Genomic DNA, 27192 nt, shown 5'->3' with positions numbered 1-27192 from the left:
TTTAGTATCTTTTTTTTAGGATTGAAGGATGACTAGTGGCTCGGAGGCCTTTTTAGTTTCACCAGGACAGGATTTAGTGTCTACGGAAGTGCACAAGTGTAGGAAAATGAAAAAGCCTTGGAATTGGCTTCTCGGGTTCTGTAAATAGCCACCATTTACTTCATCTCGTCTAATTTCGTTTCATTTAATTTCATATCAATTGATTAAAGTCTCAATTAAATCAACTTCACCTTATTTCATCCATATCATATTTCAGTCCATAATATTAATATTATTTTGAATATGTATTACAGAAAATAAAAAAAGATTTGCTGTATGGTCTGATCCATTCGCTTTTCCAAATGTCAGTAAATTCAAACGCCAAAGTCAAAATAAAAGTTCACCAAGATAAACCAAAGATTATAAGAAATGACAGTAAAAAGGATTCCATTTTTAAACTCGTTTAATTGATTAAAATTACAAAATCAATTATTATAGTCACTCATAATGCTTTTGATAAAAATAACATAGATTTTATACGTTAAATTGGAGTGAGGATTATGATGTTGCCTCGGTAAAAGAAAATTTTTGGAACATCCAGTCTGACAGCTGTGTAAAACAAAGCGAAATTTTGTAACCAGTGCATAGAGGTCTATTCAAAATGTTCTCTAAAGATTTTACAAGTAAAGAGTCATTCTTAGAACAAACAAAAGCTGCTCGGGAAGAGCGGGCTTTGGAAAAGAAACGAGAAGCTTCAGTAGTAAAAATCCAGGCTCTTGTACGGGGCTGGTTACAGAGACATAAGTTCGTCAAGATAATTTTGTAAGTAACGTTATTTTGATGTATTCTTAGAACAGCGCTGTGCGCAATCTAACCAATAACATCAATTGTTTGATTTAAATCAAACAAAGTATTGACATAACTATTGAGCATAATTTTAAACTGATGATAAAATTGTCGATTTTTAGAAATGAATTTGATGAATTACTATTACAAGCATCAGATGGTTCTCATGATGATACACAAAAATCTACTGAACTCCTTCCTGCACTATCTGTGTTCAAGTCATCTTGCCGTTTATTAATTGTGTTTGATGGTGAAAGAGACAGAAAAAGATTTGAAAAACTTTGCAAATATATCACCAATAGTCTACATTCGGAGTCCATTAAATTGTCTTATGTTGGAGTTTTTCTTAATAAGGAGTACAGGTATGTTGCTAATAACATATTTTATAAATTCTAAGTGCGCTAACTTCAGCCATTTAACTTGCTTCATATTGACTTTCCTTTGAAATATGGCACAATGACATAGTGTCAACTATTTCCAAATAATAAAGTCAGATTATGAATAATTGATATATCAATAAGTTAGTTAGTTATAAAATAGATACATTTCTCTATAATATTCTAATGTTAGGTGTGAGTCTTAAAAAATCTTTTTTACTTATTCTATAACATTAATGCCTTTTATATGGCACTCACTGTAAGTGTGAATTAAACATTAAGCTAACTTGTTATTTATAGAGACATTGGACATTGCCTATACAAAAAAAGTTAAATTTGTATTTTTTTATATTGCCATAACTATGATTTAAAAAAAATGGTCAGTGATTTGTTTTTGTGTAAATTATAATACAATTAAATAATATAATACAAATATATATAATATAATACAAAGCACTCAATCAATAAATGTTCAAATTTATTAATAAATGATATATTTTCAGTTTAAGATGGATATCACATATAAAAGATGTTCTGTTTAAATGTTGCCAATACCTTGAACAGCTTAAACCAGAATCTCCCATGGATATGCAGAGCATTCTTATTCATCTCCATACACTACTTGCCTACACTGGGAGCAGCACATGGGCACTGACGCGCCTTAAAAACTTTGAAAAGTTAAGAGGCGGCATGAATCAACTCTGTGCTAATGTCATGGGATCACTGTTTCATAAAGGATATTACTTAACCTTAAAAGTATGTTGATTTGTTTTGACTTTAAGTGAAGTAAAACATTCACTTCACTGGTGGTAGGATATCTTATGAGTCCACTTGGGTAAGTAGCTACCACCACTCTGCCTATTTCTGCTGTGAAGCAGTAATGCATTTCGGTTTGAAGGGTGGAGCAGCCGTTGTAACTATACTTGAGACCTTAGAACTTATATCTCAAGGACCCACCTTGCAAGGTGCATTTACGTTGTAGATGTCTATGGGCGCCAGTAACCACTTAACATCAGGTGGGCTGTGAGCTCGTCCACCCATATAAGCAATAAAAAAATTTAAAAAAACTGTCGTAGAAATTACATGTCTATATAGTTTGAAAGATTTTTATTTTATTTTGTGTGTTAATAATAATTTATATGTTTCAGTCGTTATTGTTGCGTGGTCTGTGTCGGGAAAAAGTGTTCCTCAAGAATATTTCCTTAACCGCCATAGTGACATTATCACTGCGACCACTTATATCAGCACAATTTTCCGAGAAACTACTCACAATGTACATAATCCAGATTTTGTCAGTTCCAACACTAGTCTATCAAATGCAGCAACTTTCTCCTGAAGTAAGTATATATTCTTGACAAAGCATGTGAGTCTAGTAAGCTAATAGAAAAGGTTGAGAAAGGGCTATATTAGAGTAATTTTCAAACTTAATTTATACTCAGTTTGACAATGCTTAAATAATGTTATAAATCTTAACATTGATTACATCAACATTACGCCTAAGAGTTGAAAGTTGTAGTCATTTAAAATAACAGATTACTGGACAATTACATATTTTTATCTAACAAAGAATAAGAAGAAATACCTAGTTTATAATCTGACATATTATATTTGCATTGTTAAGTGGAAATGAAATAAAATAATAATAAATGTAAGATCTGGGGTGTGTTTATATATATTACAGGATTTTTCTGTTCTGTATGGACAAACGAGCTGTGGATAGTTTGTTATTGCCCTTGACACATAAGACTAAACTCTCAATTATAACTTATTAAATTATAAATATAAAGTATTATAAGTTCTTCAGAACCAGAATAAATCATAATTAAACTTTAGGAATACCTACCAAATTCACATTCAATAAGCACGAATATATTTTTAAATTTTATGTTTCATGTAATACATTTTTGCAGTCAATAGCAGCATATAGAACTCATTCAATGTTCGATAAAAGCATAGAGTTTTTGAGCACCGATCAAAACATGCGTATTGTATTCAATACATTAGAAGGGAACTATGCACTTTGTCTTCTCGGAAATCTCATACAGTTGGCACACTTAGAAAAAGATCATGCTATGAAGGAAACTTATTACCCTGCATTCATAGTAAGTAATATTAACAACTGATATTTTAGTTTTGATAAAAAAAAACATAATATTAACTTAAATATTCACTGTCCCCAGTTAGTATCTACACGTTTCTTAGACTCATGCCAGCAATATGTCGTGTGCAAGAAAGGAAATCTTAGCAACTGGCATCCCATCTTGGGATGGTTTTCACAAAGCTTGGACGCGTACTTGCCTCATGCTATGACCAATCTGAGAAATCAGTTATCTTTGTTATGGGGAACTCAGTTACTCAATAAAATCCTAGCTGTTCCTCTAAAAGAGATGTTAGATGCTGGTATTACAGCTGAAGAGGGCGCTGGACCGTCACAGCCATCTACTCCCGTGCAAAGTAATAATCCTGCTGCATTTATAAGGAGAGCTATTGAGGCTAGGACCAACAGGTTGGTATTGTAATATAATTTGTATTTCAAATTTACTGGAGAATTCTAAATTGGGGTGTTTAGTCAAGTTTCTAGTTTTAGTTGTGGACATTGATCATCACATGTGTAAGCAAACGTCTCTTAATCTATGAAAAATACTAATAAATATATTTAAACAAACAGATTTGGAATAATAAAAGGGGAATGCCCACTCTCCATAGTGTGCTGGGCCCAAAAATGGACAGCAAATATTACTTTCAAAGTGGACTGTTTCAAATTCTTTAATGTATTGGATATCTAAAAAATATATTGAAATTGACGCCACTATTATCAAAATAAAATAAAAATAAAAAATAGCTTTGAGGTTAATTTTCTATATAAATAAGTGAAACGTTATTGATCGGTATCCATAATCGAATGTAGCTGTGATCCTTAATTCCTGAGCCAAAGTCGTCGTTCAAGAGAAGATAAAATCCATAAAACAAAGCCAGTAAAATAAATCGAAGAAAAATCAAAACGCATCCATTTTGAACGTAAGCACAAGCAGCAAGTGAAGTGTCGGTCAGTCAGATTAAATTCAGTGTTGTCAGTATAACGAAAAATAATTACACTAAATCAATATATTTTTATAGATTATTTTTTTAAATAACCGATAATTGATTTATTTTTCTTTATCTTTTTTTTACGAGTAGACAATATTTTGTTGTATTTAAATAACAATACCAGTAAAGTCCAATGGGTATGGCTTTGATGTTATTTTATGTGCTTGATTGATTAAAGATAATACTTAAAATGTTTTATTTATATACTTAAAATATTTACTTAATACTTAAAAGGTTTTGATGCTGACAATGTTTTTCCCGCAAAAATCAAAAACCTTGTTTTTTCAGTAGAATTACTTTTTTTAAACTACCTTCTTATTGTAAACTATAGTGGCGCTAATGTGGAAGAAAGTAAATGCATATTTATTTATACCAAAATTAATGCACTGAGTATTTTTTCTCTGATCTATTGTCCACTTTGGGCCTGAAATGGGCATTCCCCTTTGTAATATTTTCATCTTTAAATATCGGTTGGCAACATAATATTGATATCGGAACGCAATTAAATTTAAACCGTTATCTAATGACTTTTTGTGAAATATGATTTATTTTATTTATTAAAACCTATAAAAACCGTTTTGTCTTATTGTAAGATAAACGCGTAATTCGTCACACGTTTTGACCCCATATACGTTACAAATAATTTCCTTTCAACCAAGCTTTTCAATTTGCTCAGAAGTTTTGAATTTAGTTTTCATCTGTTTTGCGTTCTCTAATTCTATTAAAATCGTAATTTATTAGAAAAATTAGGAAAATGAAACATTAAAATTTTCAGGTCCAATTCAAGCAAAAACTTTAGAAAATTAGGATCGCCGGATTGCACGAAAGCTGCGTTAATTTGTTCTATGTACCAAACTGCTCTGCAAACTATGACTCAAGTGAAACTAGATATTCTAACAGGTAAATAAATACTTCACTCAATGTTGTGTGGCTTTTGTTGCTTCCTCATTATTTTGCATTCTAATAAATTCAGATAACAATAAAAATGAAGACCATGTTACATGTCTACTTGTTTAACCTGTCGATACTTAATCGAAGCATCAGCCCGCTGTGTTTCTCGCGAGAATTCAACACGTTGCCATTCGGTTCAGTGATAGATGCATTCGGAAGGAAGCTTGTGCTATTAGGTCTCTTTCCCTGAACCTTTGCTGTTGTTATAAAAGAACACCTCCAACCTCAGCTGTTGTTTATACCGGTGGTAGGACGTCTTGTGAGTCCGCACGGGTAGGTACCACCACCCCGCCTATTTCTGCCGTGAAGCAGTAATGCGTTTCGGTTTGAAGGGTGGGGCAGCCGTTGTAAGTATACTTCAGAACTTAGAATTTATATCTCAAGGTTGGTGGCGTATTTACGTTGTAGGTGTCTATAGGCTCTAGTAACCACTTAACACCTGGTGGGCTGTGAGCTCGTCCACCCATCTAATCAACAAAAAATTTAAAAAAGAACAAAAAAAAATCCTATCAGATTGTTAACGGTCTGGATCACTTCACCATGTATGTATAATCAAAACTATTATTATTTTAGGGTTAAGCAATCAGGAGAATATATTGTATTCATTATGGCAATTTCTCTGTACTTTGGGACCAAACTGTGGATTGAAATCCTACCTCGATTTGTTAGCCGTTAACACAAAGACCTCGGCTCCAGAATTTCAAATGTTGGTGCTATTTGCGGACTGCATGACTCATTATGTTACGTAAGTTGCTACTAGCTTTGGTCAACTGATGTTGACTATCTCATAGTCTTTAATAGTACGTCAATATTGTAATTTATATAATATTTGTATGTCGATTTAAGGGCAATGCTTCCTCAAGTTATTTACTTTTACTAGCTTAGACTATAGCTTTTTACATTTAATGTTATTATAAGCATTTCAAGGAAGGCTCTTATAGTCCCATCAGCCCAATAACATTAATGGGTTTCAACGGTAATAAATAAAATGTTTTATATGTTAAATAATATTTTAACCATGAATTTTTCCACTCAGAATTTTAGATGATATGGAAATGTATGAGAAACAGGATCCTTTTAAACTGCAAGATTTCATAAACATGTCACAGTTCCTGAATATGTTTGTCTACAAAACGATTATGGGACAGCTTTTTGGTATGTTGATCAGAGAAATATTCGTAAAACTTTTAGAGAAAATGTCACTAAAGATGAATAACTCTTAGAGGTTAGTTGACAGCAGTAGGTGTACTCAACCAAATAGACCATCATTACAATCTAAAGATGTCTTCACCTGAAAAGGACCTCTGATTTATTTATAGCAAATTATCTCATACAGAACATTACTCTCTCTCTTGTACAGTTTTATTATTATATTTAATCTATCTTTTTGAAATAAATTTAAAGAAACATGTTATCAGGTCTTGCTAGGCAACTTCTCCAGGTTAAATCCCCGTGAGCTCACCTACTCGTTCTGTTAATCTAGCATGACCCCTCAAGGTCACTAGAATTACTATGTATGCATGAATGTATGTATGTATGTATGTATGCTCGCTCGTCTGCCTGCAAAAGCAATAAAAAAAGTAGGAATATTTTTTTAACCAAAGGTTATCAAAGTATTTAAAAAGTGTACAAATAACACTTCATTTGTTGATAACGAACGAAAGCAACAAGATATATTATCATCATCATCATCATCAGCCTTTATCTGCCCACTGCTGGACATAGGCCTTCCCCAATGCCTTCCACATAATGCGGTCCTCCGCCTTCCGCATCCAACGACTTCCCGCCGTGCGCACTAAGTCGTCAGTCCACCTGGTTGGAGGACGCCCCACGCTCCTTGTACCCATCCGTGGCCTCCATTCGAGGACTTTCCTCCCCCACCTGGCGTCGCTGGCTCGACAGATGTGACCGGCCCATTGCCACTTCAGCCTGCTAACTTTGAGAGCTATGTCGTCGACTTTGGTTCTCCGTCGAATTTCTTCGTTCCGGATTTTGTCCCTTAGAGAAATACCTAGCATAGCTCTCTCCATCGCCCGCTGTGCGACTCTTAACTTATGGGCCAGCCCTGCCGTCAGTGTCCAGGTTTCCGCGCCGTAGGTCATAGCAAGATATATGAAATCGGCGAATTACTGGCTGTCTAATATTAATAGAATACCGTAGTAAAGTAAGTACAGTAGATAGGGAAGAATAGGGTCAAATCTGGGATGTCAGAATACTTTTGTCGGGTCGTTAGAGAGTTAACTTTGTTGAATTGAAAATGACTTACTTAGGTTTAGTGCTTACGAATATTAAATAATATAGTTTAACTTAGTCATCAACGTTTTGTAACTTATTAAAGATGTTAAAAAGCTAATTACCTAAAGTTAGGTACTTATCTAACAACTAAATAGTGCCAGCCCTATCGAAAAACTATTGTCCCCATACGTAATCCGATTCACCCAATGCCTAGGTGAATGGGGACAGTTGTTTTTTTTACTTTTTGTGATTTGCCGTAATAAACTATATCTTAATGCATTCTAAATGAAAATTTAAACTACCGGGACCATTATGATCTCCGTTTTATTACTATAACTACAAGAAAAAAACGATAAAAATCAATGTCGAATTTAAAAAGTGTCCCGATTCCCCCCATTTTATGTTTATTGTAAGTCTTCATGTATTTTTGCAAAATTAAGTTATTAAGTTATGTTATCGCTTGCAGATCTCAAAACAATCCAAAGCAATGATTTATTTAATTCGCTGCACACGCTACTGCTGGTGCTGTACCGTCGCGACTGCCGGCGCTCGTACACGCCCGCCCACCACTGGCTCGTTAAGGAGATACGGGAGGGGCAGTTCATGTCCGATCTGGAGAAGGGCAAGAAACCGCAGCAGGTGTGTGTGTATTATAAAACTTTGATATACTGAGTGAGACCTTAGAACTCATATCTCAAAGTGGGTGGCGGCATTTACGTTATAGATGTCTATGGGCTCCGGTAACCACTTAACACCAGGTGAGCTGTGAGCTCGTCTACACATCTATGCGATAAAAATAAAAAAAAAACCTAGGGTGTCTTGGGCTCTGATTGATTAAAGATTTCGGTGCCCTTGAACCTAAATTGTTGGGATATTTATGCGGTTACGATTTCCGAGATCTATGGGGTCTTGTAAATCAGACAATTTATTCTCAATATCATTTTAACAGTTGTCTGGTTGTATTCTACCTTATTGCGTATCGCTAGTTTTAATCGATATCGATATCTAGTAAACGTAAATAATTCATCTAATATCTCACAATAACAGATGCTAGTACAAAAGACTCCTCACATGATCGCTCACGGAGAAAGGGTCCGATTGTTCCGGAGGGCTGTCGCTGATGAAAAGGTATGTTAATTGGTTTTAAAAAAAACCTTTGTATTGTTAATAACGGAGATTGGGCGTTTACTGGTTACAGAGTCGTATTGTAACTTGCACGGACTGTTACCATCAGATTGACTATTTCTGCTGTGTTCGGCCTAAATAAAAGGCGGGGCAGTCATAGGTAGAGGAGCATATGCCCCTGATGGTGAGTGGTTACTATCGCCCATGGACGTCAGTAATGCAAGAGTCACAGCTAATTCGTTACCTACCGTTAAGCACTCTCTACAAGTCTTGTTTGAAGAATGACATGTCATAGCTTTCGCGAAACAAGTAGAGAGGAGCTTATTTCAAAGCCGGACTGGCCAAAAAATGTCTGGAAACTCACCGTGGATAACCACAGTGGTTCTAGATAATATGGGTGAACTTTACTCCGGTGGCGGGCGGTGCGATGATAAAAAAAAGGAGATGATGTGGTCATCTCAAACAATTCCTCAGAGCACTTACGGATGTCTCATGGAACATACGGTACAAAATTCAGAGAGAGATAGTGAGTGAGTTGTGTAATGTCTAACCCACTGAAAATCTCGCCGGATCTTTTCAGTGGGTCGCGTTTCCCATCCGATGGTAGATTCTGCGAAGCACTGCTCTTGCTAAGGCCAGTGTTAGCAACACCGGTTTGACCCCGTGAGCTCACCTACACGTCAGGGAGAAGCTGATTATAGCCTGTCAAGGCTATCAGTATAGGGGAAAAAATGTAGTGTATGGGCTCCGGTAACCGCTGCACCGAGTGGATTGTAAACTCGTTCACGGGTTTTTATTTATTTATTGCTTAGATGGCTAGACGAGCTCACAGCCCTCCTGGTGTTAAGTGGTTACCACAACGTAAATGCGCCACCCACCTTGAGATATAAGTTCTAAGATCTCAAGTATAGTTATAACGGCTGCCCCACCCTTCAAACCGAAACGCATTACGGCTTCACGGCAGAAATAGGCAGGCGCGCGGACTCACAAGAGGTCCTCCCACCAGTAGGCGTCTACACAATAACTAGCAGTGAAGATGATGGCAGGTGGTGCTGGGGCTGACGGAGAGCGCGTGCGGCGGGCGCTCGACGCTGGTGACGGTGCGGCGCGCGCGGCTGGTGGAGGACGGCTACCGGCAGCTGGCGGCGCTGCCGTCCCGCGCGCTGCGGGGCTGCGTGCGCGTGCGCTTCATCAACGAGCAGGGACTCGACGAAGCCGGCATCGACCAGGACGGCGTGTTCAAGGGTACCCTCTCGTGCACTTCGATCTAAGGACACAAAAAATATCAATTTGAAAAATTTTCTTCTTCTTTTTCGTCGCTTTCTCATTACTGAGGGACGTGACCACCTTGGTCCAGTTTTTGCACCAACTTCCTCCAATGTTGCCTGCACTCGGCCTGTTTAATGGTTTAAATCTAGTCTATTATAGTATACCGTAAAATGGGGGGATTTTTAAGTTAGACGTTGATTTTTTTTGTTTTTTTTTTTTTATAATTATAATAATAAAACGGAGATCATAATGTTTCCGGTAGTTTAAATTTTCATTTATAATGCATTAAGATATATTTTATTACATAATAATTATAAAAAGTAACAAAAACGCACTTGTCCCTATTCACCCAGGCGATGGGGGTGAATCGGGTTACGTATGGGGATAATAGAGTTTTGGATAAGGCTTTAGTTGTTAGGTAGGTACCAAACTTTAATTAATTTTTTTTATATCTTTAATGAGTTACAAAACTTTGATGACTAAATTAAACTATTTAATATTTTTAAACACTAAATAAAAGCATTTTCAGTTCAACAAAGTTAAATCTAACAACTCAACAAAAGTATTGTGACATTCTAGAATTGTCCCTATTCGACCTCTAGTTCCTATTCCCCCCAATTTACTGTACTAAAAATTCAATAAAAATACACCAACATAACTATGTAATAAAAATGTATTGAGAAATTGCTATTACAATTTCGGATTATTCTCAATAACCATATAATATATGGTTATAATTTTCGAACCTTTCAGAATTTCTCGAAGAAACAATAAAACGCGTGTTCGATCCATCTCTGAATCTGTTCCGTGTGACGAGCGAGGAGCGCCTGTACCCGTCGCCGACGTCGTGCCTGCAAGAGAACCATCTTCAACTCTTCGAGTTCATCGGCAGGATGCTAGGGAAAGCTGTTTATGAGGTAAGGCCACACGTCCTTACGGATCCTCCCGATCCATTAACGGTGCTTTTGAGTACCTCAAGCACCGGTCACCGTTCTCGCCGAACCCGTTACTTGCGATGAAGGGCTCGACGAGTAAATTAACCCATAGACACAACCCACTGAATTTTTTGCCGGACCTTCTCAGTCGGTCGTGTTTCCGATCCGGTGGTAGATTCTGCGAAGCACGGCTCTTACTAGAGCCAGTGTTACAACACCTCCGGTTTGAGCCCCGTGAGCTCACCTACACGATAAGGTGAAGTTGAAATAGCCTCTCAAGGCTATCAGCATAGGTAGGGAAAAAAAGAAAAAAAAGGTAAGGGAAAATTGTCTAAATTCACTTACCGTAGCCTCACTAGTTATGTACTGAGAGTATATATGTTTGTCGATAAACACGAGTGTACCGCACACGACTACATTATGTAATTTAAAACATAAGTTGTTGCACCCAAGGGCATCGTGGTGGACGTCCCGTTCGCGTCGTTCTTCCTGAGTCAAGTCCTGGGCCAGACCCAGCAGGCGCTGTACAGCTGGATCGACGAGCTGCCCTCCCTCGACCGCGACCTCTATCGGAGTCTCACATACATCAAACACTTTCAGGTATTTTATTGGGACGAAACGATTAAATTATATACCGGTCGGTTAGTCCGAACTAAGTGTCGTCACTTGTAATTGTACAAACAGTATATATTAAGATATAAACCCAATTTTGTAGGCAGCGGCTTGGCTCTGCCTATGGATTACCGTTACCGTTACCGTCGCCCATGGACTTCAGCAATGCCCCTGGCATTGCTGAAGTCCATGGGCGACGGTAACCACTCACCATCAGGTGGGCCGTATGCTCGTCTGCCTAAAAGAGCAATAAAAAAAAAAAAAATTAGTCTCGGCTATATTAACAGAAAGGATATATGGGGTACACGGAATCAAACAGTAAAATTCTTCTGCTTTATTTTTCTACTCCGGCACGGACGACAGGGTGCCATGCACTAGCCAGCGCCAAGACCTTTACAATTCATTTGGCTCCGGCACGGGTGACAGGGTGCCGTGCACTAGCCAGCGTCAAGTAATAAGACCTATACAATTCACCGCTTCAATTATTTACAGCTCACGAATAATAAAATAAACGAAGGAAACTAATCGCGACATAATATAAATTATTAAAAACGAATGAAATTTATAAATGAGATGATATTATGTTATGAAATATAATCTCTGTAAAATGGTAGTCATTTTCTGAGACTTTTCAGTGGACTTTTTGGAGGATCCTGAGAAGTTACGTCCAGCGGCTTTGTTTCATTTTCCTACATTTGTGTACAGATATTACACAGGTAATAAACTACCGTTATTACACATTTAAACCTGAAAGAAACACAAAATAGACAATATAAAACAAATCACACCACTTCACTGCTCGCGTTCCCGCCAAAAAGTCAAAATTTGTGTCGGGATTAAAGGGGGGGCTTTTGCTATCTGACCTCTGGCGCGCTGACCGTGCGTCTCGTACCGATAGTAAAAATCAAATTAACATATTGCCTCCGTCAAGTACAATGAAGGTTCTTTCAATTTCTATTTACCTGCCCTGGTGAAACTGGAAAGGTCTCCGGGCCACAAGTAATCATTGAATCATAAAAAGAATAATTCTATTTACATGTTTCAGGGAGATATTTGTTCGCTGGAGCTGACGTTCTCCGTGGATGAGGAACGTCTGGGGGAAATAGTGACGCACGAGCTGGTGCCGGGCGGTAAAGGCATCCCCGTCACCAACGAGAACAAGTAAGGGGCTCTATAAACTTGTAGCTATGTGCTTGGTTGGTTGGTAGGTCGAGCTTGAAAAATTGCAAAATTAGGTATGAAATACTGTACTGTTGTACTGGTGGTAGGACCCCTTGTGAGTCCGCACGGATAGTCCACTCTGCTTATTTCTGCCGTGATGTAGTAATGCGTTTCGGTTTGAAGGGTGGGGCAGCCGTTTTGAATAACTATACTGAGACCTTAGAGCTTATATCTCAAGGTGGCGTCATTTACGTTGTAGATGTCTATGGGCTCCGGTAACCGTTTAAAACCAGGTGGACCGTGAGCCGGTCCACCGAACTATGCAATAATTTTTTTTTGTGTAAGTGACGCGTTTTTGACTTGCTTTCATTACCTTCACTTATAGCCATCTAAGTAACGGAATCTTTTAATGGAATTGAACCGATTAAGTCAAATTTTCGCACACTCATCAATAAAAAAAAAAGTTTTAATTGTTTATATAACTCGCGGTAACCCATCACAACAATCAGTATAACGTCACCATCCAGATTGGCAGTCCAAATTTTTATTTATTTTTAATCGACTCTTATTATTTTTGTTTCAGAATAAACTACATTCACCTGATGGCTCATTTCCGGATGCACATGCAAATCAAGGACCAGACGAACGCTTTCATCAAAGGGTTCAGAACCATCATCAACCCCGAGTGGCTTTCGTTGTTCTCCACCCCAGAGGTGAGTATAATAATTCCTAGATTACACAAGTACTTCATAACCCATGTGTATGAAACATGTAAAGTCGAAAGCTATCTTATTGCAAGGACACAAAGTTCAATTTAGTATGCTAGGTATTATTATTAGGTCTTAATCAAGAGGTTTCCGCGTGAAAGGTGCTTGTTTTGTAAGTTAATTAGTTGTGAATTCGTAGTCTAAACGAGGAAGGTTGACGTCGATGGAACATTGTCTAGCTCATCCGGGAATTGGTATCATGGAAATACAATTATTCTTTGTTAAAAATAATTATAATTAACCATCAACAAAGGTACCTTAGGGTACGGTACTTTTGTTGTGTAAGCTCAGGGCTGCCGTCGAACAGTTGAAACAATTAATGAATTAATTTCTGTATGAAAATATTAAGAATTTATGTAATACTACCCGGCACACAGCCCACTGAGTTTCTCGCCGGATCTTCTCAGTGGGTCGCGTTTCCGATCCGGTGGTAGATTCTGCGAAGCACGGCTTTTTCTAGTGTTTGTGTTAGCAACGTAACGTCATCAGGTTTGAGTCCTGTGAGCTCACCTATTAATTCGGCGAATCTACAATAACCCCTCGAGGCTACTAGAATAGATAGGAAAAAAAAGAAGTGAAAAATGACGTTCAGACTGAACAGAAAATGGTTTTGAGCTCTCACATAGCTAACTACGTCCGCAAGATGTTTATTTATTTAGACACACTAACAGCAATACACACAAAACATTCAAGCTTAAAAATAACAAGTATAAAATTAAGTACTGGTAGGTATGTAAGCCAGTTACGGGCATGTACAGCAATCTCTTATGACACACTATGATATGTTACAGCAATTTTACAAACAGTGGAAAAATAGGTTAAATTTAAATGTTAACAGTACGATATAAAAAAAAAAAATTTTAAAGTTATATGAAAGCAAGAGTTGACTATTTAACATTTTCTCATCAATTATAAACAAAGGAACTTGGATACTAGCTTGTTCTTGAGATCAGGAAAACGTGTCTTTAAAAATGTCGATGCCGTCAATTAATGCACACGTTTGGTTATATTCACTACAAATCTTTGATAAAGGGGAATATTTAAGGAGGTCTGTTCTACTTGCGAGAATATGGAAAATTTTAGTGATAGGATGCCGTGGGCGGTTTTATGGAATGTTCTGAGAGTGTTGTAAGCGCGGAGTGGTGTGGACAGCTGCAGCGGCTGATCAGCGGCGACAACGTGCCCCTGGACCTGCGCGACCTGCGCCGCCACACGCAGTACTACGGCGGCTTCCACGACTCGCACCGCGTCGTCTGCTGGCTGTGGGACGTGCTGCAGCGCGACTTCACCGAGCACGAGCGCGCCATGTTCCTCAAGGTACCAACTCTTCGACTTTTTGTGGACTTTTTGGCGGGAACGCGAGAAACGTAGCTTTGTGAATTGTTTTATTTTGTCTACTAGCTGAGCCGGCAGACTTCGTAGTGCCTCAATCGATAAATAAAAGACCTAAACTTTTGTATAAAATAAACTTAAAACAAACCAAAGGAATCCGTCCGACGGGGGACACATCAAAGGAAAAACAAAATTGTTATTTTTATTTAATTCCGAGCATTTTCATATTTATCTACCTTTCAAACCTTCTCTGGAATTCCACAAATAATTCAAGACCAAAATTAGCCAAATCGGTCCAGCCGTTGTCTAGTTTTAGCGAGATTAACGAACAGCAATTCATTTTTATATATATAGATTTAGTGTCGATGGCTTATTAATTAGTATCTGTGAAAGTGGGAAAATGAAAAAAAACCGCTGGACGTAGCTTCTCGGGTTCCTCCAAAAAGTCTCAGTAAATAACCACCATTTTACTGTAATTATATTTCACCCCATATCGTCTAATTTAATTTCATGCCAATTGATTAACTTCATTTCATTTCACTGCATATTATTATTATTTTTCATAAAAAAAGGATGATTAGACTGTATAGTATGATACCTTTGCCTTTCCATTTGGAAAAATAGAATCACTACTACTGAACTGTACCGGTAAAATGGGGCGATTAGGGATTGAGAGGCGAATCGGGAAAAAACCGGGAAAATCTTTCGACGCTCAATATAAGTTTTATATTCGTTGCAAAATCTTCCGTTTTTTGTAGTTTAATAGTAGAATGTTGAAAGTTCACAAAACAAATCTGAATATGCATGATAATAGCTGCTAACTTATAAAAAATCGTGTTTCAAATTAACTTCCTGTGGTGGTAATTATTTTAGTGCTAGAAACTTTGCTCTCTTTTATTTATTTGATAATAATAGAAGACGACTATGATTTATAAACGTTATTTAGTGTTTGAACCAGCATATATATTAAAGGTAAGTCTCAGTTGTTATTGGTTTTAATGTATTTGATTAAATAAAAATACATGTAAAAATCTGTTGTTTTTGGGGATATTGGGGACGTCTTAGGTATAAATAACAACGAAAAAGGGGTCAATTGGGATGAGAATACGTGAAATGGAAACGACCTAAGTATAAATAGGTGCAGGTTTGTAGGGTTGTTATAAAAATATTTTTTAAATTTGTTGGTAAAAATCTGGTTTATTCGAAGCGAAATTGGGAATAAGTCTTTAGTTGAAATAGATAAGTAATTTAATATAAGTAACTCGATTTTACAGAGACATGTAACAAGATCAATGAAATCTCAAACTGGACAAAAATGTCTAAGTAATACATAATAAAATATTTAATATTTGTTCAGAGTGGGGGTATTCATCTGATTAATCCATGGAATAACCGACACACCTAATCTCTTAACCCAGATAGAAATATCAGCCCCTAAGTACTTACCAAGAATGGAGAAATATAAACCGTTTCTAAGAAAGCCCACTATATATGTATAAATAAATATATGTATATATATATGTATATATTTATATATATATATATATTTTATTAATGCACTGTCGATTGCACCTATAATTGAGGTGATGTCTGCCATGTACTTTTGTCAGTTTTCAATTTTTTTTATTGATGATCACTTTGTTTGTGCAACTAAATAAATAAATAAATTAAAACTATATATAAAAATAAAAGTAGTGCCAACCCTAGCAAATTTCTCATTACGTCCCAATTAACCGCAATTTTCGGGTAAATAGGGATTACACCTATTTTTGCATTTTTTGCTTAAACTGGAATGCTAGTTGCATAATTTTAAATTAGACAACAAAGATGCCTCCAAGACTCAACCATTTTGATCCTGATATAGCATTATATACATCAACAACTACCTTAAAATTGCTCATAAAGTTGGAATTTGTCCCTAATCGCCCCATTTTACGGTACGTCAAGCACGAAAAGCTATCGAATTCGTAATGTAAATGTATCGAGTTCTCGATACGAAAAGGGATCTTTAGATTAGACAATAGTACTCGATAGCCAGCCTTCGAGATTTACTTTACCGTATGTCAAAACAATTTTCATGCTCTCGTTTATTTATTTATTACATACTTCTTCTTCGTCGCTTTCTTCATTGCTGAAGGTCGTGTCCCTGAAACTTGACCGTTGCCTGTCTCGGGAGCTGTTTCCATCTCGTCCGGTCCTCAGCTGCTCGAATGGCGGTTGCGACTGGCAACCCAGTTAGAGCGGTTACTTGATCACACCAACGGCTAGGTAATCGGCCGCGGGGTCTCTTTCCTTCTACTTTGCCCGTCACAATCACTTTGTCCAAGTTATCTGACTGTCGGCGGACAATATGACCGAAGTAGCTGAGGATCCTCTGGTAACAGATTGTTGAGAGCCTGACTCGGATGCGAAGCTGATCCAGGATAGATTTATTTGTCCTCTTGGCCGTCCACGGAATTCGGAGCATTCGTCTCCAGCACCACATTTCAAATGCGTTTATTTTCTTGCGCTCGGATGCCCTAATTGTCCAGGACTCTGCCCCGTAAAGAGAGATTGAGAAAACTAAGGTTCGGACGAGTCTCATTTTCATTATTACATACACTTCGTGTAAAATTTACATTGGCGGACTTAATGCTTAAGGAATTCCCTACTAGTCAACCGAATGAGTATAAGTATATGTGTATATGTATTATGTATTATGAGTATATATGAGTATAAGTTTCGAGTTTTGAGAACGTGACGATTCGATTGCGTAACGATACTAAGTAAATTCATTCGTGCTGCTGAAATTAATTCTTTTTAAGGCCGGAAGGGGCGCTGTATAAACCCTATACGTTTTTCTCGATAGCAATACGAATACTTTTTCGATAGTAATTTATGCTCGCCCCTTTGAACTGAATCCTATTGAAAGTACTTTCTGAAAGTAATACTCCTTTTGAACGCGTTCGATTGTTATGAAATTGTATTCACACGTTTTATTTTTTTCGTTTTTTTTATTGCTTAGATGGGTGGACGAGCTCACAACCCACTTGACATTAAGTGGTTACTGGAGCCCATAATCATCTACAACGTAAACGCGCCACCAATCTTGAGATATAAGTTCTAAGGTCTGAGTATAGTTATAACGGCTGCCCCACTCTTCAAGCCGAAACGCATTACTGCCTCACGGTAGGAATAAGCGGGGTGGTGGTACCTACCCGTGCGGACTCACAAGAGGTCCTACCACGAGTACATGCGAACGAATATCCCGACCAGTAAACACTACGATAAAACAAAATTAATATTGTGTCCTATTTAGTACATACGCGTATGTAATGCTATTAAAGTGTTTATATTTGATTGCAGTTTGTGACGTCATGCTCGAAGCCGCCTGTACTTGGATTCGCCCATCTAAAGCCCCCGTTCTCGATACGGTGCGTTGAAGTTGGCGACGATGAAGACACCGGAGACACCATAGGTATCATTCGATCGATTCTTTTGTATAAAGCTTTATGTACAGGGTCTGAGTAGTTCTAATATCTGTAATATACTGATAATTGATATTAATCATATTAATAGGTAACATTGATCGCTCAATGGTCGACCATAAATACGGACAGCTTAAGATTTAGTTGAACAAATTTGTAATTTTAAAGTTCTTCAATATTATAAAAAATCTGATGACAAACCGATTTTAAAACGGTACTAATTTTTTTTTGTCTTTGCTCATTTGTATATAGATGATTACTACGTAATTTTGTCAATTCGAGGTGTAAAGAATGAGACGCCCAATGTACTCGTATGGAGCGACGCCACTATGCTGGTGTTCAAATCTCGTACTCATAATTATATTTCTGTAAAAATACGTATTTAATACATTTTCACGAACAACATTCGCGATATTAACCCACAGACGCAGCCCACTGAGTTTCTCGCCGGATCTTCTCAGTGGGTCGCGTTTCCGATCCGGTGGTAGATTCTGCGAAGCGCGGCTCTTGCTAGGGCCAGTGCTAGCAACACTCCGGTTTGAGCCCCGTGAGCTCACTTATACGCCAAAGTAACACTGATATAGCCTTCCAAGGATATCAGCATAGGCAGAAAAAAAAGTTCGCGATAAAAGGAATATATTTTAATTAGAAAAATTCAACATATCACATATAGGAATAAATGCGAGAACTGGTATGATAAAGAGGCTCGGAATGAACGCGGGACCTAGCTTTTAAGCCCCTTATGTGATGTACATGAGCTCCGACGACTACCGCGCACCACGTGGGCTCACGAGTCCGTTTGTTCATTAGCATAATAAAAAACTTGTGGAACAGGCAGCGTGATTCGCGGCTTCTTCACGATAAGGAAGAAGGACCCTCTGAACCGGCTGCCGACCTCGTCGACCTGCTTCAACCTGCTCAAGCTGCCCAACTACCAGAAGCGGAGCACGCTGCGCGACAAGCTGCGGTACGCGGTCAACAGCAACACCGGCTTCGAACTGTCTTAGGGCGCGCTCGCGATACAAACTGCAACACACTAGCCACCCGCCCTCGCCTCGCTTCGGAAACTGTAATTTATTATTGATTTCTCCACTATTTAATGGATGCTATTATACATATAAACCTTCCTCTTCAATCACTCTATCTATTAAAAAAAACCGCATCAAAATCCGTTGCGTAGTTTTAAAGATTTAAGCATACATAGGGATATAGGGACAGAGAAAGCGACTTTGTTTTATACTATGTAGTAATTCACGTTTAGTCTCGTCGTGTCTTACGATGTTTTCATAAAGTCGTACCAAAAAAAGGTTTTTTTTTATTGTTTTTTGATGGGTGCTCGAGCTCACAGCCCACCTGGTGTTAAATGCCGTCACCCATCTTGAGATTAAAGTTCTAAGGTCTCAGTATAGTTATAACAGCTACCCCATCCTTCATGCCGAAACACATTACTACTTCACTCACGGCAGAGATAGGTGGAGTGTTGATACCTACCCGCGCGGACTCACAAGAGGTACTACCACCAGTAACTACGCAAAGCTTTGATTTTTATTACACGATGTTATTCTTTCACCGTGGAAGTCAATCGTGAAAATTTCTTAGTACGTATTTTATTAAACATTCAGCTCAATAGGTCTCTTTTAGATTAGAATAAGCGTTTGGCGGACGCGCGCCGTTTTTTTTTCAGTAATGAAACTTCATTCACTAAACCGATTCGTATCTCAATATCGAGGGGTGAAAGGCCATTTGGTTTAAACAACATTTTTGCAACATTACAGGGGAGCCATTTAGAAGTTTAAAAATTGGAAAAACAATGCCAAAAAAAAAAACTTTTTCACTTATTTAAATGAGATAAACACAATTGAAGTTCATTTAAAAACATCGAACTGCTTATGCTAATACCAAATAAAACGGCCAAACCAAATAGCCTTTCATCCTTCGATTTATTTTTTCTAAACAAAGTTTTTTTTTATTGCTTAGATGGGCGGACGAGCTCTCAGCCCACCTGGTGTTAAGTGGTTACTGGAGCCGATAGACATCTACAACATAAATGCGCCACCCACCTTGAGATATAAGTTCTAAGGTCTCAGTATACCTAGTTACAACGACCGCCCCACCCTTCAAACTGAAACGCATTGCTGCTTCACGGCAAAAATAGGCGGGGCGGTGGTACCTACCCGTGCGGACTCACCAGAGGTCCTACCACCAGTAATTACGCAAATTATAATTTTTGCGGGTTTTCACTTTTATTACACGATGTTATTCCTTCACCGTGGAAGTCAATCGTGAACATTTGTTGAGTACGTATTTCATTAGAAAAATTGGTACCCGCCTGCGGGATTCGAACACCGGTGCATCGCTTCAACACGAATGCACCGGACGTCTTATCTTTTAGGCCACGACGACTTCAAACTTTAATTCGTTTTAGCATTTGAAACGGAAATAATATAATAAAATAGTACATATTTATAACTTATGTATGTAATTTGTATAATCTCGATATTATTGCTAAAAAGTTGATTGTTCACTTTTAATATTGTTTTTAATATTATGTCGAGAAGAAGTAGACGGTAATTGAAAGCAAAAAAAGTGATATCCGACCTTTTGGATTTAATATCGCGAATAATTGATGTGAATTTATTGGAATACCACCTCTTTGTTCAGTGTGTCCATTTTAAGTGTTTTAAATAACTAGTTGTTACATAAAAATAACTTAAGACTTGTTTATACTCAATTGAAATTTGTGTGTTCAGTTGGAAACGATAATACACTAACTTATTGCGTTCGTATAATTTTAATTACAACTAAACACAGTTTCATGATAAAAATAATAATAAAGAAAATTGGCCAAAATATTGTAAACAAAAGATCTCAGGAAAAAGTTGGGTTATTTCCTATATTGATATGAAGATTAATCTATCGTTTGGTTTGAATAGTTTTCACGAGTATCTACACGTGGCTAAAACTGTTGTTCCAGTACCCAAACCTTCATGACCACAAAAACTGAAATAATCGAAAGATTGACTCGTGGTTATCTTTCTGGTAAAACCCTTGGACTCTCCTGTACCCCCGGCTGTGTTGCCTCGTGTAAAAACAGTGTCACATCTAGAATCTATATGTCCGTAATTATTTTAAATCTGCTTGCGGGGTAATTGGCAAAGAACTAACGCGACCAACTTACTAACCAAGGAATATGTCCAAAAAGTACTACTCATTTTTACGACTTAATTCTTAATTGCGTTCACAAAAATGTCTCTTTTATGGTAACTTATTTGCTCGCCTCTTTGGTCGCGTAGTATCGTATCTAAATATCAAAGATTTTAATTGTACTTTTGCTTGTCTCGAATGTATTTTTGGTTCCCAAAACTTCGATTAGGTTTTGTTTTTTAACGACGACATGCACGATTGAAAACAGGGAAAGTTTATATCGTGAAAGTACTTTCTAATAATTTTAGTTTACCTGAACGCCGCCTAGAAAAGTTTCTTTCAATGACTTTTCTTCATCCCATGTGGTTATGTATCACAAGCCTTGCCTAGGTGTAAACCAATAAATGCGGCCATCAGCGCAAAAGTGGCCTAACCCACAATTTTGTATATTGAATCTTGTATGACGTATGTTGGAATTTATTTAAAATATAATAAATTTTGATGTAATACCGGCCTATGCATAGTTTCATCCATAGATAACAGATAGTTTTGTAAACATTATTTTTGCGCGGATTGTTTTTTTGCTTACTCAAATTCAAATTCATGAAAATTTAAACCTAATTGCCTCCATACTAACTATGATAAGCTTAGGCCACTTCTGCGCTGACGGCCTCAAATGAGAACTTTGTTCTCAGTACGAGTGCTAGAATGATGCTTATTTTCATAAGTATTGTATTCACCGATACAGGGTGATGGTAATTGGTATCAAGTAATTCATTTGCAGCTTGATTATTTCGCAATAATTGATTATAATCACATAATTAGTCATATGATTAGCGACATCCACTTTACTGCGGGATCCAGGATTCTCCATCAGAGACATTGTCCTTGTTAAAGATGTTTCGTACTCGAGGTCTGAGTGGAGTTGTCGTATGTGTGTGTTTGTGCGTTACGCATAAATCCCGCCGCCTTCGACTGTTTGATGTGGAACATTTACGTGAAGTTCCAATACGTACAATGTCCAAATGCGCGGTAAGATTGGTTCCCTTTCCTTTCTAATCTATTGACCTCAAAGACAAACCTCTTTTTTTGCCGAAATGCATGCACCGTGATTTGAAGGGAATAGCCAATGTTCTAATAAAATGGACAGTTGAGTTCCTATAAAAAAGGAGTTTGGAGGCCTACCGGTAACTCAATCGGACGGTACAAATAATATTGCTACTGGCTGATGATCTTTCTCGAAAACGAAAATATCATCAAATTTATTGACAGTCCAGAAGACAAATTTTCCCATCATAACGTAACGACTAAGATATCTTGCTATTTCATAACAAATTACGTACACCCTGTATAAATAATAATATGGATGTAGTCACATTTGACGCGCGGATTAAACTCACACAAATATATCGGTTGTAATAATTAGCGTGTGGCATACTCATTTTGTAAACGTGATCTCAGATGAATAAAATTTATTTCCATGAACGTAAAAGGCGATTTTTCGTTTTCATTTCAAAATGCAAACACGAAGAATTGTAGGAATGCCAAAAAATATTTACGTTTTTACGGACTTAACCTCTTTATATATTAAAATGTTAGTAATTAGTCTGTAGTACTCCTTAATACGGTAGTTGACGAATTGTATTTACTAAGAACCCTGTCCAATAATAATAAAATATGTATATAGACAATAATGTTTTAAATAATGTATAATTGTAGTATATTTTTGTTTACTCATTTACATAATTCTTAAGACACTAGAGAGTTCACGCCAATCTGTATGTACGACGACGTACATATTTTTATTATAAAATAGAATTTTTAAATAATTCAGCTCATTTTAAATCAAACACAAAATTCACGGGATTTTCATTCTCAATATAATAATAACACATGTCATTTTATTGTATACAGTAAGGGTTAATTGTAATGTATGTGTTTAATTGTATAAGTAATGCGTGTGCACTTTATTGTTGAACCAAACCCTAAATATTTATGTTACATAATAATTATAGTAATTAGCACCATATTATATTTTTAAATTGTGTGTCAAATGTATAGCCATTGATAAAGTATGTATGTTGTATTTCATCAATGTTTTTTTTTTTTGTTCGAATAAAAACTTTATTTCGTTATTTGTACGTTTATATTTTATGAATAGTTTTACGATTTTGTGCAATTTATCGATGCCATTTTAAATCTAATAGAATCGTTCAGTAACGTTTTTAATTTGTTTAGTTTCCGTTCCGTTTTGGCGGTGAAATATGTTTACAGTCTTGATTGGGTATCCGATTAACATATATTGCGACCAGTGAATATTCTAAAGTCATAATTTTACCGCCATATTACAGCGCGAATAAATGTAATAAAATATTTGTACTATCCACGTTATATATGTCGTATAACACAATGTGATTCTCTGTGATAATAAAATTGATATTTATTAGAACTGGATTTTATTTTATCGTATAATTTTTAGGTTAATGAAATATTTGAAAGGCAAGGTAATGTTTGAAAAAAAAAAAACTTTTAAATCGATTCTGCACAAACCTCTTTATTGAATCTGGAGGAAATCGTCGGTTCCTCCGACTTGTACTGATGCGGAGTATTATTATTATTGCATACTTGTATTATTACTATTATTATAGCATATAGTATTGGAACCCTCGCGGTCAGTTTATCGTCGTGTTCGACCTTCGTGATAGAAATCCGGATGAGGTAACATCAGGTAACATCATTTTATCTCGACAATCTCATCATAACTCGCGAAACAACGGACGTGGAGAATAGTAAATATTTTAATGTAGTTGTGTTGAAGTCTGACACGGATCTAAATCGCGATGGTCGTCCGCAGACATGAACAGAAAACATGCCGCTGGCGGTACTTGCAGCCATGAGGATGACATCTCCATTGTAATCAAAAAACTAGTGCTCCATCTAATAAAACCGTAACCATGGTAACCATTACCGCTTAACACCAAAGGAATCGTACAAAAAAATCCTCAACGACTGTTCAACGGCATCAATCATTACGAAATACCAATATTTTTAGGCTAGATCTAGGTATCTTGGAATTCCTTCGTCGGTGAAGTCGTTTCTGAATACGAGCTGAAATGCTTATTTAGAAAAGCCTGTAGGTAGGTCCCTAGCATTTGCACCAGATTGTAATCGTAACACACGGCACGAGCAAGTATAAGAAACTGGCTTCTTGCCTATTAGGTGTTCAAAGGATACTTCCCGTTGGGCCTAGGTGATATTAACCTAGGTGATGTAACCTATAGGCTCTCCGGCAACAAGGTTCATATTGTAATGGTTTTTCAATAGGATTTTCGGCTCACTTATAGCAGACGACCTAACATTCTACCAGAAGTGAAACAGTTACGAGTAATATTAACACCTTAACATCGATTACCTTGATGTTTTAATAACGGTTATTCTATTCTTCAAAACCGCAACGCATGGTTGTTTCGTAACAGGTACGAAAGTAATAATGCGTGTTCCCAAAACGCCATACCAGCGTTGCAGTTAGGAATTAAGGGAGAACTTATTAAGGATTATTTCCATAGACGAAGTCTTAGATAAAAAAAAGGTTAATGCTACAAACCGATGATGAGAAAGACAAAAGTTTTTTTAAATGCCCTTGTAGGCAGACGAGCATACCACGACGACCCACCTGATGGTGAGTGATTATCGTCACTCATGAACGTCAGCAATGCCAGGGACACAGCTAAGGCACTGCTTACCATGTAAGCTGCTGCCTATTAAGCAGTTCTCTGAGTAGTCCGGAGTCGTAATTATAGATAAAATAAAGCCACGTAATTATAGTAACCGGCAAACTTCGTGAGCAAATGACCTTGACTGCGCAGAACCTAATTTTAGATCACTTTGGTGGTGAGGGTGAGGCGCGACGGCAGGGGAAATCGTATCGAGCACGTTATTGGTAGATCAGTCGAACCTTGCGCCCCGCACCGCGCCCTCGTTCCGCTTGCTCCCAAAAGTACGCTTGCGTACAGCAAAAAGTCTATCGTTATTAATCGTTAAGTTATTTGTTATAATTGCTTGTTGACTTTGTTGCCATTGCTATATGTTGAATGTTTGTTGATTTTTTATAAAAAATACACTATGGCGTAGTATTCAAAAGAAAATTTGTGTACGACGTATATTGCTTCATTATAAAACAGGAGAAGAATGATATGGAAAAAGTAAAACAGACTTCGGAAGCAAGAAAAACATCAGTGAGTACTGCTAGGTGCATTATTAACGAAGCTAAAGACTCTGGCTTGCTCGCCGTATTTCGGACTTCGGGTAAGAAAAGATCAGGGAAGAAGAAAGTTACCGGAATGGATAGTTTCGTTCAATCTGTAATAAAAAGATGTAATCATAATAACTACATAACGAGCAGCGAAACTCCGTATCGTAGAAAGGCTTCGAAAAATTTAAAGAAGATATAAATTTTAATGGCTCGGAATGAAGAATGATGAAAAAAAAAACAGAAAGTAATCGGAAGCTGGTAATTGAAAAAAGTTACATTCGATTACTACGAATCGAATATCTTCAAAAAATAATTAATTATAGACAAAAAAGAAGACCGAACCGACCGAGTTGTAAACTACACCGATGAGCCCTATGTCGACTCATCACGATGATAGCGACTCGGGTGATGAAAACATTGATGATGATGCTGGTTAAGATTATGATAACGAAAAAAAAATTACAAATACCAACTTCGCTTCAACTGAACCAAGACCTGGCAACAGCTCTAGTTTTGACTTAATAGAAGGAATATCTATTTTACCCCAAGATTAAATTATTACAATTATTAACCTATATTAAATACATAATGTGTTGATTTTAATAATTTAATAGCATTATGACGCAGAGTAAATATTGTTTCTGCACGTGAGTGTACCATGCGCGAACTTACCCCCACTACGTCGACAAATGCTCAAGAAGTTTGCCGGCTATTATACATATAAAATACTATACAATCGCATAGATAGTAAATAGAAAGTTAGCATTTATTCAATATCTATTTAAGACTAGCTGACCCGGCAAAATTCGTAGTGCCTCAACCGATAAATAAAAGGCCTAAGCTTTTGTATAAAATAAACTTAAAACAAACAAAAGGAATCGTCCGACGGGGGACACATCGAAGGGAAATTGTTATTTTTATTTAATTCCGAACATTTTAAACCTTCCCTGGACTTCCACAAATAATTCAACACCAAAATTAGCCAAATCGGTCCAGCCGTTCTCGAGTTTTAGCGAGACAACGAACAGCAATTCATTTTTATATATAGAGATAGAAGACAGATAATAGATATAGATTTTAATTAAATTTAAATATTATGAATTTAAAGTCCATTTTTGGCTTTATTTACGAATACTAGTAGAGCCTACTCGTTGAAATTCTGATACACTGATAGATCGTAATAAATTACATAAAAAGATCTAAATCATAGGCATAATAAAGTCGGAAATGCGTTATCGGAATCTTACAAATTGTATTTAAATTTTTTGTTATGGATGCCTACATTTATTATATAAGATTCGATAATTTGATCTAAAAATTATAGACAACAAAATAAACACGCAGATCCTTGTAAAATAATTTTTTTGCTTAACTAATTTAAGAAAATAAATCTGAGTAGAGTCGAACAACAATAAAGTGCACATAATTTTAAGATCACGAAATGTAATCATATTTTCCTCAGTAGTGAAAAAATGGTACCACTTTTTAAGTGATCGTTACTACAATGCTCTCATAAATAGTCTAGTAGTGATTTAACAATATATAACTTTACATCTAATTATGGTCATTCAAGCCCAGCTGTTCTTGACATCGGCGCCATGTTCTTTTGCTGTCTCGCTCACGCATCATTACTGCCGGTCTTTCCGCCCCCCA

At 36.9% G+C, this 27192-nt stretch overlaps 1 protein-coding gene across 1 annotated transcript; it reads left to right on the top strand.

Moving 5' to 3' along the window:
• The first annotated feature begins 397 nt into the window (after nucleotides 1-397).
• LOC101743894 (ubiquitin-protein ligase E3B) lies at nucleotides 398-23736 on the top strand. Its single transcript, XM_004930325.5, has 19 exons — nucleotides 398-801; nucleotides 948-1187; nucleotides 1706-1958; nucleotides 2351-2539; nucleotides 3113-3304; nucleotides 3383-3708; nucleotides 5065-5189; nucleotides 5814-5985; nucleotides 6277-6395; nucleotides 7942-8114; nucleotides 8523-8603; nucleotides 9647-9845; nucleotides 10623-10786; nucleotides 11258-11404; nucleotides 12462-12577; nucleotides 13161-13290; nucleotides 14497-14661; nucleotides 18022-18133; nucleotides 18978-23736. The coding sequence occupies exons 1-19, from the start codon at nucleotides 641-643 to the stop codon at nucleotides 19148-19150; spliced, it is 3237 nt and encodes a 1078-aa protein (XP_004930382.1). The 5' UTR covers nucleotides 398-640; the 3' UTR covers nucleotides 19151-23736.
• The last annotated feature ends 3456 nt before the right edge of the window (nucleotides 23737-27192 follow it).

Source organism: Bombyx mori, chromosome 10, assembly GCF_030269925.1.
Source record: "Bombyx mori chromosome 10, ASM3026992v2".
Taxonomy (NCBI): domain Eukaryota; kingdom Metazoa; phylum Arthropoda; class Insecta; order Lepidoptera; family Bombycidae; genus Bombyx; species Bombyx mori.
The sequence above is the reverse complement of the archived record's forward strand: the minus strand, read 5'-3'. Positions and strand labels throughout refer to the sequence as shown.

Excerpts from the sequence above, each read along its gene's own strand:
- LOC101743894 (XM_004930325.5), top strand. The coding sequence starts at position 641 with ATGTTCTCTAAAGATTTTACAAGTAAAGAGTCATTCTTAGAACAAACA. Across the intron at positions 5,190-5,813 it reads GAAACTAGATATTCTAACAG|GGTTAAGCAATCAGGAGAAT; the intron begins GTAAATAAATAC and ends TTATTATTTTAG. Across the intron at positions 18,134-18,977 it reads AGACACCGGAGACACCATAG|GCAGCGTGATTCGCGGCTTC; the intron begins GTATCATTCGAT and ends CTTGTGGAACAG.